The sequence below is a fragment of the Malus domestica genome, chromosome 05 (assembly GCF_042453785.1).
Source record: "Malus domestica chromosome 05, GDT2T_hap1".
In the NCBI taxonomy this organism is placed as follows: Eukaryota; Viridiplantae; Streptophyta; class Magnoliopsida; order Rosales; family Rosaceae; genus Malus; species Malus domestica.
In genome coordinates, this window is record NC_091665.1 from 31,029,073 (window position 1) to 31,040,951 (window position 11,879).

At 37.8% G+C, this 11,879-nt stretch overlaps 2 protein-coding genes across 3 annotated transcripts; one reads left to right on the forward strand and one right to left on the reverse strand.

Moving 5' to 3' along the window:
* Positions 1-2,354: 2,354 nt before the first annotated feature.
* On the forward strand, positions 2,355-4,745 carry LOC103435761 (uncharacterized). The gene is made up of 4 exons (XM_008374171.4): positions 2,355-2,580; positions 3,053-3,929; positions 4,126-4,298; positions 4,433-4,745. The coding sequence occupies exons 2-4, from the start codon at positions 3,105-3,107 to the stop codon at positions 4,563-4,565; spliced, it is 1,131 nt and encodes a 376-aa protein (XP_008372393.2). The 5' UTR covers positions 2,355-2,580; positions 3,053-3,104; the 3' UTR covers positions 4,566-4,745.
* Positions 4,746-4,881: 136 nt separating this feature from the next.
* LOC103435760 (nuclear transport factor 2) lies at positions 4,882-9,769 on the reverse strand. 2 transcript variants are annotated; one of them, XM_008374170.4, is made up of 9 exons: positions 9,302-9,769; positions 9,062-9,196; positions 8,058-8,367; positions 7,703-7,959; positions 7,303-7,489; positions 6,807-6,931; positions 6,669-6,734; positions 6,079-6,160; positions 4,882-5,363 (listed from the first exon to the last, which is right to left on the reverse strand). In XM_008374170.4, the coding sequence occupies exons 1-9, from the start codon at positions 9,338-9,340 to the stop codon at positions 5,218-5,220; spliced, it is 1,347 nt and encodes a 448-aa protein (XP_008372392.1). In that variant the 5' UTR covers positions 9,341-9,769; the 3' UTR covers positions 4,882-5,217. The 2 variants fall into 2 exon arrangements, with proteins under 2 accessions (XP_008372392.1, XP_028958399.1); XM_029102566.2 differs by having other exon boundaries at positions 4,882-5,957.
* Positions 9,770-11,879: the final 2,110 nt, after the last annotated feature.

Consider the following 11,879-nt stretch of genomic DNA (forward strand, 5'->3'; position numbering starts at 1 on the left):
ACTCTATTATCTCTTTTTCCAATTATAAGTTTTCGATCAAAATAATTTTTTTGTTCTACAAACATTAAATATAATCTCTTTTTTCAAATGGTTCGTTTTATTGATATTTTTTTTTCAAATGGTTGGCGATGCAACAAAGCACTGTGTAATTTTTCCATTTTTTTTTGTCAAACTATTTTTCTTTGTTTTGTTTTTTTTTTTGTTTTTTTTTTTACTTATAGTTGTTGACAAACTATTATTAGGTACAATATATTATGTGTATACTGCCATTAGGTATGTTTTAATTTGTAAAAAATCATTGATTGGTACATTTATTTGCAGTTTTGGTACGTTTAATTTGGTACATATTGTTGATATTGGTACAATACTTTTGATTTTGGTACATTCGATTTCATACACATTATTTATTGGTATGTTTACATTGTTGTTAGTCCCATTTTCTCTTAATGTATTGATATAAACAATTATGTTGGTATGTTCGATTTCGTGAGATTTAAAAATATTTTCAACCATTTTGGGAATAATATATTAAATCGTAGATGTTCATTGCTAAATTGTAGGAAGTATTGTGAAAATAAATTGTATTTAACTAGGGTTTTTTTGTTTACAATTATCTCCAAAGGGGGAGAAGGTAATCAAAATGCTAGATATAAGAAGTTTGGTTCAATATGTTGTGCTTTTTTTTGGCGTGAGATTAAGAAATATGGAGTAGTGATAGGTCATGTAATTTTGGTATAAAAAAATGATTAATTCTAATATATGTGCCAACAAAATGGTGAGAAGAAAATTTTAATCAAATCTCTAAAAGACATAGATGTTTAGTCTATAAAATTCAAAACTGAGTCACCTATATCAAAGCGTCATTGAAATTTTAAAGAAAAAGTTACCACTTGTAAATGAGAAGAAACACAACTAAATTGTAGTACTCGTAGCGTATCAATTTCAAATTAAAATGTTCTAGGAAAAACGCTATGATGCCTCAAGGCTCAAATGCATTTCAAAAGACAATACAATGCATCGAATGAATCTTGTTGTCACCATGAATATTGTTCATTGACCATAAATTATGGAAGGCACGCAGTTGACCGCTGCGTCGGTCCAATCGCTGCTACGTGGACGGCTGTAAAGTTACTTGCACAACGAGGACAAAGCACACGTATTTTTCAACTTTCAGTACTTTTTGTAAATTGAGTAATGTTTGTGAAATTAAATTTAGAGACAAAATTTGTAAATCGAATGATATGTCATTAATAGGAATAAGTATGTTTATTAACTTTTAAGTAATAAATCAATTATCAACTTCAATGTCATTTAATTTTCAAAATTCCGTCTATAATTTTAGTCTCCCTTACATTACCCTATTAGTTAACGGTAGCGAGCTTTCCTCTCCTCCAAGGCAGGCCAAGAAAAGGGATTTGGATCCTCTCCTGAGCCAATGGAGAGGATCCTCCCGACCAACCATTGTGGACCGTTGGATTTTTATCCAACTGTTACAAACAGAGAGATTCTTTTAAAATTACAATAATTATAGCCGTTAAATAAAAATTCAACGGTCCACAATAGTTGGTCAGAAGGATCCTCTCCATTGGCTCAGGAGAGGATCCAAATCCCTTTTCTTAGCCTGCCTTGGAGGAGAGGAAAGCTAGCTACAGTTAACTAATAGGGTAATGTAAGGGAGACTAAAATTATAGACGGAATTTTGAAAATTAAATTACATTGAAGCTGATAATTGATTTATTACTTAAAAGTTAATAAACATGCTTATTCCTATTAGTGACATATCATTCGATTTACAAATTTTATCTCTAAATTTAGTCTCATAAACATTACTCAATTTACAAAAAGTACTGAAAGTTGAGAAATACGTGTGTTTATTCCTATTAGTTAACTGTAGATACCTTTCCTCTCCTCCAAGGCAGGCCCAGAAAAGGGATTTGCATCCTCTCCTAAGCCAATGGAGAGGATCCTCCTGACAAACCGTTGTGGACCGTTAGATTTTTATCCAACGGTTACAAACAAAGAGATCCTTTTAAAATTATAATAATTATAACCGTTAGATAAAAATTCAACGGTCCACAATGATTGGTCAGAAGGATCCTCTCCATTGGCTCAGGAGAGGATCTAAATCCTAAGAAAAGAATCCAAATCCTAAGAAAAGAACCAAAACTTGTAAGGGTTAAGTGTCATGTGATTTTTCTGAAGCAAGTTGGTGGAGAGAGAGAGGGGGAGAGAGAGAGAGAGCATTCAACGGTGGATATGCTGCACCACAGAGCTTTCATTTTGCATCAGCTTCCAGAAAGATCCTGTACGTTTTCCAGCCTACAGAAAACAAACAAAACTTGATATTTTGCACCAACTAAATACAACCATTAAAATATCATCATATTTTTATCATTTTCCAAGGAAAAAAAGGAAGTCAAATTCAATAAGAACACACGTCTGCAGATACCAGCCGCCCCTTTATATATCAGAAGCAAAGTCTGCAGAAGAGCACAAAAACTAATTAATTAAGTTCAATAATTCTTTTTCCCTTAAGGCACTGGAATTTGGAAGTGTTTGGAATTGGAATCCCAAAAAGTGGTAATGCTTCTTTCTTCTTCATTGGTATTCATTTTCTCATGTTTTCAAATGCTTTTATGGGTCTGTTCTTCTTTTAGTTGCCCCTTTTTTTTCTTCTCTTTTTTCAAGATTCATCTTTTTGAAAGAAAATTTTGTAGTTTCGTATGCGTTAGGTTTAAGCACAATTCACTTCAAGCATGTTTAAGACTATTTACGTAGAAAGCATTTATGCTCACAAGCACGTTCGCCAGAAATGTTTTTACTAGAAGCATCTCAAAATTTTATTAGATATACCATCGCTTTAATGACAAAGAAGCACTTTTATGTTTCTCTACCAAACGTTCTCTAAAGTGTTTTTGGCTCTTCCAAAAGCACTTCCGAACAAACCTAACCATAGAAATTAACTATATTGAATTATTGGCTGCATATTGTAATAATTGAGCTTCCTGATACAACTCCGCTAACTCATATATATTATTGCCGACATTTACAGAATTTCGTCATCCGGACAGAACACGCAAAATCATCACCAAAAGCTTTTAATCATGTTGCTAAGGAGCTCATCAACGCCAGTGATTGGATCTGTTCTTGCATCATACGCCTCAGAAAGCCCTAACGTCATCAGCAATCATCACTCAGATCCCAAACCAAACACCTTCCACCAACATACGCCCACCAAGTTCTCATTCCACCAACCTGGATCTCTCACCATCTCACACAACTCCTCACCAATCTCTCCCTCCTCCCTTGATATGGACCGGCATTCGCTAACCGGGTTCCGAAGGGCTCAGTCTGATGGGAACTTGGAAGGACTGGCCTATGCTTCTTGTGACACTGAGGATCAATTCTCTGATTCAAAACTACCCAACATGTTCTCCGCAAGATCCAAGTGCACGATGCTGCAAACTATACCGTCTCCTTCGTTGCATAACTCGGGCGGTTACGACGAGGGCGAGGACGATAGTGATGTGGAATATGAGGAAGAAGAAGAAGAGTTTGAGGAGGAGAATGTGGAGAGAGTGGCGGCGATGGAAGGTGAAAATGTTGGTTTAGAGGAGAAGGTGAAGAACATGAGCTTAACTCGGGATGTGAAGTTTTTGGACAAAATATGGAATACAGGGTTTGAGGAAAAAAGAGAGCTTGCGAGTCAAGAAATGTATCTTGCAAGGGGGCTAGGGTCTGGTGGTGGGGGTGGTGGTGGGGGTGGTGGTGGAAGCGGTAGCCGCGGTGGTGGAGATGTTAATTGGGATGGCTATGATAGTGATGGAGGAGATGACAACCATGGGGTTGAGAGGCATCACAAGAAGCTGGTTGAGGAAAATCCAGGCAACCCTTTGTTCCTTAGAAATTATGCTCAATTTTTGTATAAGGTGAACCTCCACTGCTTCTATAACTTTTGTGTCTTCAACTTTCAAAACTACTCTAATATACGGAGATGAGAATCAAACTCGGGTGTAAGAGGGGACACACTGCCTTGGCTAAACTGACCTAACCCACGTCTGATGTGTTTTCGATTTTTAATTTCCGGTCTTTTTGAGTATACTAAAATCAAATGTTTGTTTCCAGACCAAGAGAGATCTTCATGGGGCAGAGGAGTACTACTCTAGAACCATCCTAGCAGATCCTGATGATGGTGAAGTTATGGCTCAATATGCTAAGCTAATATGGGAGCTACACCATGACCAAGAGAGAGCCTTAAGCTGCTATGAACGAGCACTCCAAGCTGCACCTCAAGACAGGTAGGTTGAATTTTAGGTCTAAATTAACGTAAATGATTTCCGCACACCCTTTACTGTCTTGAAATAAACAGTTTAATCCGGCATGAATGTTAAGGCCTCAAGTTTTGACGTGACTTGCCATTTTTCAATTGCAGCTATGTCCACGCAGCATACGCCGGTTTTCTCTGGGAAGTAGAGGAAGACGAGGACGAAGCTGAAGCGGAGAACGATCCTCCTGCCATGTCATCTTATCTTCATGAGAGAATCATGGCATCCACACGTGCCTAAAACATCTTTAGATAGCTTTGTATGGTGACTAGGTTGTAAAGCCTATGCGGGGGCTGCATCTGTTGTTGTAGTCATAATTTTGAAGCTGAAGAACAATAGCAAGCAATGACCAGAGAGCCTTGTAGACGATGAATACTCATGTAACATTTTTCTGAGACGAAATGGTATAAATTTTTGCCAGATGATTTGTCCTCTAATTTTTTACCTCTTCTGTTGGTGACGATACTCGGAATGGGAACGGAAGTAAATCCGATCACCGGAAAAACAGAATCATAGGTCTTGAAACAAAGGCACGAGAAAACAGAAACAGGAAAGATTAACGAAATCGGAATACCTTCATATAGAAAACTGGAAACAAACATCTTAACACATACCCTCACAACTAGGGGCGTCAGAGGCCCAAAATTCCCCGCTTGAATTGCATGATAAAAACTATCCAAGGGGTACGAAAACTTGTAATTGTAAACGGAAGTTCAAATAAACTTTCATGTGACACTCAAAAAGTACAAATACAATTTGATGAAACTATCTGGAGAGGAAAATACTCGATCGGGAATCTTCTGCATTCGAAAAGCTTTCAATCACTCCTCACGTAAATTTTCCTTTGATATTCTGTCCGTGTGGACATGGAACTTCTAAAATCCTTGCTGGTTTATCGTGTGCCACGCTGATGGAAACCATTGCCTCTTGGTCTGTTGTAATCTCCATCCTGGTAACTACCCCTGCCTGAACCCCGGCCACCAAAACGCCCCCTTGTGGCGTCAGTTTGGTAACCGCCTCTGCCTCTGCCCCTTCCTCCTGGTTGAAAAATCAAAATGCACATAATGAGACCAAAAGTTGAGCAAATTAACCAGTTAACTCTAATGAAAACAGATGCTTAATAATTTGGTAGATCACATTCTAAATGCTGGCAATGCCAATAGACTCACTAAGCTCATGAACAGAAATGATGTGATTCCACGAAAAACCTTGACATGCACATCATACTGATAGATTATACGAGTAATGCAAAATTGATTCCGAGACTGATTGAGAAAAAGCATGTTATCTATCCCTAACACAAAAAATTTCCACAATATATGAAGGCAACACCACTTCCTTGCAGTAGCTGGCAACATGAGGAGTGAGGACAAACACAACCATGAGGGGCATCTCCAGGACTCCACCCAACATCCCCGGTACATCCCCTAACAGTCAAGTTTTTCCAACAGATAACAGTATTCAAAGAATGCAGGCATGGTCTGACAGCATTTAACTTTGCCACATCAAAGATTTCCACAATATATGATGGCAACACCACTTCCTTGCAGCAGCTGGCAACATGAGGAGTGAGGACAAACACAACCATGAGGGGCATCTCCAGGACTCCACCCAACATCCCCGGTACATCCCCTAACAGTCAAGTTTTTCCAACAGATACAGTATTCAAAGAATGCAGGCATGGTCTGACAGCATTTAACTTTGCCACATCAAAGATTTTAATAATATAAGGATAATGAAATTAAGCACTTACTTCCTCGAGCTGCCACTCCAGCACTGTTTGGTCTCCGCTCCTCAATGTAAACTTGCCTTCCAGCTAAATGAATTGGAGATGCCTACAGGGAAAAACATGCTTTCAGGCCATGCACAATATATACAGATCATCACAATAATACTTTGCATTTAACTCTTGATAAAGAATCCCATTGAGATTGTCTAATAACCGACCATATCCCACAAGAAATCCAAATTACACTTTGCATTGAATGATTGAACCATTCATCTGCAACCAATGACCTTAAACGCCAAAACGCCACAACAACAAAGCCCACACATATTTAAGTATAGAGGTGCAAATTACAAGCACGCCCAAAAAATAAATAACAAAGCAAATACAAAGGCAGATAGATCATCAACATTGACAAAGTGCAAGTATGGGAACTCTTTAAACAATTGAATGCCCAAAAGACAAATGCATTATGCCCTAAGAAACCGCAACAGATGCAGGACCACATATGAGGACTGAGAAGACTTTCATCAAATAAAAGGAAATTTGCCTTAATCCAATGAACATTTTGAAAGGTAAACAAAGAACTCAAATCCTTCTAACAAAAAAAATCAAACCTTGAGTGCATTGTGAACGCTAGCAATGTCTTCATATTCAACAAAAGCGTAGCAGACTCCAATTTCCTGCATGCACCAATTTCTACTTTAGCTCCAATCCAGTTCATAGATACTGGCAGTAATTGTAGAGACACTCACCTTGCGAGCCCTAACAAAGACCCCATCAGGTCTAATTTGACCAAAGTTTTTAAACTCCTCCTCGATCTCATCTTCAGAAACCGTAGGTGGCAAATTTCTTACATAGACAGATTTCAGAAGTTCACCTGGAACAATAATTTAACATGAGGTTCAACTTACAAAAGCTTAAAATGTACTAAGTTAAATTAATAAAACTACATCTCGACATACCAAAGAAACTAAAATTTCAATCCTAAATTCCTCATACATGAAGCTCACCAACCAATTTCTCATTTTAAAAATCAAATTATGAATCTTTGTCATACAATTTAAAATACAAAAATTAATAGCATGATCACTCCATCGGTTTCATTCTGCAAAAGAAAATAATCTAATAAATTTATAATACAGTAGAATGCAATATAACCAGGTGTAACAACCAGCATGGTCAACAAAATAACAATGGATAATTTAGTTCGCTGATGTCATAAACCGTAAAATATGGCTCAAAAGCTACCTTCTTCCTCCAGTGCATAACCTTCCTCTGTTGCTTCTGCCCCAGACTCGGGCACAAATGACTGAGCAGAGTTGGATTGTTCAACAGCAGGCTGAGGTGTGTAATTCCACTCTGATGAAGTTTGAGCACTTCTATTATAAGGTTGTGGAGCTGCTACTGGTGCAGACCGTTCTTTAGCAACCCTCAACTATTATTTTTCAGTCATATACAACAAAATATATAGCACAAGTTATAAAAGCAAAATCAACAAAATAAAGCTTAACGGAGTGTAAGATTGTTGTGCAACTGCAGTATAGTCGAAGCAGTTTCCAGCTGATGCACAAAAGAAAAATTCACTCACGCAAAGATGCAGAGAAGGCCATAAAGACATGATCACACAACAATGGGTTTAGGCACATACTATAGAAGCATAAGTTTTCTTTTGAGGCTCTCCCACCGGTTCCTCCACAGCAGCAGCAGGTTCGTCTTGCACATTGTTTACCGCACTTTGAAACGAAGAATATGTCTCCTCTGCAGGAGTTTCCTCCACCACAACTTCAGTCTCAAAATCTTGCTGCACCTGTTGCTCTGGGAGACTATACTTATCAACTGGATCATCTTCTACATCAACGGAGTTCACGTACTCCCTGGGCTCTTCCTCATAAACATAGTCAGAAACTGCAAAAAAAAAAAAATAAATAAATAAAACCTTAGTTATAGCCAATACATACAGACCAACTTTCTCCAGCAAAGTAACATCAGCAGTGTCACAGCACCTGGTGGTTCCGGAAGGGGGCTAGAAGCGCTAAGTTGCATATCAAATCTGCTTTCTGACTGTATGGGTTCAGGATGTTGGAAAACAACTTCATCCTCAATGAACTGAAGCATATCATTGAGAACAAAGTAACCTTTGTCCTGGGGAGCCAGAAAGAAAGTCTGGACAAATTTCCTCTTTCCACTTGATTCCCTTGTTTTAACAAAACCTTTAACCATCACAAGAATACCTCCATCCCAAGAATCACTGGAATTGATTGTCTGGATCTCAATTGAGGTAACACCTAGAGATACTAAGAGTGAATGAATTTGCTGCAAGGAAAAAAAAAAGCATCACATGAGCTAATGACATAACAGGGGCACAAAGTAAACAACACAAGGGTCTAAAACTATCCAACCTACAAATACAAATGAGTCATCTGAAATGACAAACATGCTTGCATGAATGTAGAGGGTTGTGCATTAACATTCAACACCACTTGACAGAGGATCAAATAATGGAGATACAAACCATAAGTTATAAGTCTTAAAGCAGGGGTTACATATTAAATTTTCCCTCGGAATCAACGACACTAAACTTAAGGTGATAGTCAATTCCTACTTCCATACATCTAAAGTTCCCTTTTTATTTATTCTTGGTTCATAATTGGGATGAACCTCATCAGCTACTACTTAAAGTTATCCATGACTAAAGGAAAGCATCGGGGGCCATAAACATCGGGAGCATGTAGTAGAGGTTGTTAACGGTACATATGCAGGGTAAGTCAATTCCAATCCCCTATAATTAGACTTCCACAAACATTTAATTGTAGCTTGACATAATAATAGAGAGGTAGCTTTATATTCAAACTGGGGCACGCTTCTTGGTCTAGGAAACACCATATAGTCCAAACAGTAAAAAATCAGAGCATGCCAATACAAAGTGACTATCATTTCTCAGAAACATATGTTGATTTATCATTGACCAAGAAACTCAAATCCGTGCGAGTAACAAGGCAACAATTACCAGTATACCGGCAGCAGATTCCGTTGCATCACCATCGACACGAATCATGGAGCTTCCATCAGAGTAGAACTGATGAACAACATCGGGTTGCTTTTGAAGAATCTGATAGTACTGGGTCACAAAGTACGAACCCACCTACAAAAACCCCCAAACCATCCATTACACACAATACAAAACCACCTATACACACACAATACATATAAACACACACCGGAAATAGTATAAAGATTGAATCTTGACCTGAACAGCACTAACAGCTCCCGGATAAGAACTCGCCATTGCCTCCCTTCTCAACAGAAAAACATGCAGCGACGGCGAACTCTGTAAAGCCCAACTCGCGGTTATGTCCTTCAACACTCTGATTGGCCGCAGATCCACACACAGAGAGGCAACTACAAATCCGAAACCCTAAACCCCCAAAGGTTTTAGGGCACCTCCGGATTCGTCTCCGTCTTCGCTTTCCGATGACCGGAAGTAAACAGAAGCTCAGAAATGGCGAGAAATCTTCGGAAGAAGAAATGATTCGGAGATTTTTAGAGAGAGAGGGGGGCTTTGTATCTTCCAAAGGGCTCTACTTCTGCTGCTTGCTTCCGGCTTTTGTCTTGTGAGCCTCCGATTCGCTAATTTTAAAGGGTTTTGCGGCAGGAAATTGTGGCCGTTCGATTGCTTCGAATCTTGGCCGTTCAACGAAACCCCAAGCAAAAGCTTGCGTAAAAGGTATGCACTTGGGGATTTATTTACCGGATGATCGTCCTTTCCGGATCCTTTGTGAGAATTTTAGACAATTCTCTGTTTATCGTACATTGTATGATTATTTTTTATCAGTTATTATTTATATTTAATTTTAAATAAAAATTTGATAATGATTTCTGATTGCACGATGTACGGTGAACGGATGTGATTAGAGAATCTCCGAGATCCTCCTCACAAAGAGGATCCGGAGAGGATCCTCATTCATATTCACCGAGCCAGCCACAAGTTTATGATTTTCCTTATCGACTTTCAACTTGGTTCTGAATCTCTAATCTTTTTATAACGTGTCAATTTTCTAGTATCTATTACATGTATCATATTTTCTTAGTTTTTTTTTTCCATTAAGATGAACTAATACAGGAAAGTCCAAATCAGCGAGACTTTTCACAAGTGGAAAATTTCAGTCTAATTTCATCATGGTCGAGTCGATCGTGGGCTATAATATATAGGTTTTATGAGTTTAATTGTTACAGAATATGACTTTCACAACTATTAAACTCAGACCATTATAAAAAAGGCAGATAAAAATCACATGAGTCTTACTTACGAGAATCAAATCTACGTAACCATAATAGAAGAATGGCACATTTTAAAAGATTAGACTTAGAGAATAAAATTGAAAGTTAGGGGCCAGATGGAATAAAGTCATGAAATGGACGGCTGAGATGGTAGCAAGGGGTGTATTGGGAGGAAGTAGTGGACGAGAGCGTGATCAAATGCGGTCCACTTGATCTTTTGGTCGGGGGTTTGCAAACGTGCGCCTAAATTTCCTGATTCTGTGAGGCCGAGTGCAAAGGTAGTAGAGGAAAGGTGGAGGGGTGGTTTTGCCAATTAGGGTTAAAATCATGTGTTCGGAATGGTTTTTGTCAAACAAAGGAACGTGGCAAGGATTGTTAATTTCCGAAACGTCCAAAAGTCTGTCCCTCACCATAACGTGAGGGTTGGGCAACTGACTTTGCACCACCCAAATAAGGTAGGAATAATTACCCAATTAGGGTAAAAAGAACTTTGCTTTTCGGGATTTACTGCCGTGAGTTGTGCGTTGGGACAAGAAGTCGTGTAAATGCAGGTCGATATGACTATTAAGTCTCACATGGATTGACAAAGAAGTTTTTTGTTTGTTTAGATTGTGTCAATGTAAGTTGTGCGTTGCGTCAGGAAGCTGCATGCAAATGCATGTGAATTCTGAAGTATTTATCAAATATAGCAAAAAATTAACTCTTAATTTCAAAAATGTTACTTTTTATAAAAACATTCAAATATATCCCAAATTTCATATAAATAGGCACAAATACCCTCAAATTTAACAATTAAATAAATTAAAGGCTTTTTAACTACTATCGCCTCAAGCTCCGGTCCAACTTCACCCTTGCTTCTACACTCCACCACCACAACCCTATCCCCTTCGACCCCCTCATCACCGACATTGAGCGTCGCCGCGGTTACCACAAGTGGGAGCAACATATTTTCAATCATGCCTTCAACGCCTTTTTTCTTACTAATATTATTTTTAGTTTTAAATATAAAAATAGTTTTTAAAGTTAATCCACATGTCGTTATATGATTATATTTGTAAGACCCACGTGGCGCCACATCGTCATCACACTAACAGAGCAATTGACAGATTTTTCACGAAAAAACTAAAATGAGTGATGGACAAATTCAAAGAAAGACTAAAATGATTCACGATAAACAAATTCAAGAACACTACTATTGTTATCATTTATTGTTAAGGACCAGATTAAGGAGTTATGTTAATGTCACGAATCATTTTGGCTATTTAGGGGTATTTGTATCTATTTAGGTATAATTTTGGATATATTGATATATTTGATAAAAAAACGACATTTTTAAAATTAAGGGTTAATTTTAACTATATTTGATAAATACTTCAATTATATGACACACGTGAATTGACCATCAGGTTCTTCATTGTAACTTGCATCGACTAAAAATGCTTTTAAAATGATTAAAAATATTTTAAGATCACCAAAAACGATTTTGATCATATTTAGCAAAACACTTGCATTTTTATTTAAAATTCCAAAGTGCTCCTAGTAAAAGC

Bases quoted from the DNA above. Each gene is read 5' to 3' on its own strand.
- LOC103435761 (XM_008374171.4), top strand. From the start codon at position 3,105: ATGTTGCTAAGGAGCTCATCAACGCCAGTGATTGGATCTGTTCTTGCA. The intron at 3,930-4,125 runs GTGAACCTCCAC...GTTTGTTTCCAG, and splicing joins ATGCTCAATTTTTGTATAAG to ACCAAGAGAGATCTTCATGG. The intron at 4,299-4,432 runs GTAGGTTGAATT...TTTCAATTGCAG, and splicing joins CAAGCTGCACCTCAAGACAG to CTATGTCCACGCAGCATACG.
- LOC103435760 (XM_029102566.2), bottom strand. From the start codon at position 9,340: ATGGCGAGTTCTTATCCGGGAGCTGTTAGTGCTGTTCAG. The intron at 9,197-9,301 runs GTCAAGATTCAA...GGGTTTTTGTAG, and splicing joins GAGCTGTTAGTGCTGTTCAG to GTGGGTTCGTACTTTGTGAC. The intron at 7,960-8,057 runs GTGCTGTGACAC...TTTTTTTTGCAG, and splicing joins CCCCCTTCCGGAACCACCAG to TTTCTGACTATGTTTATGAG.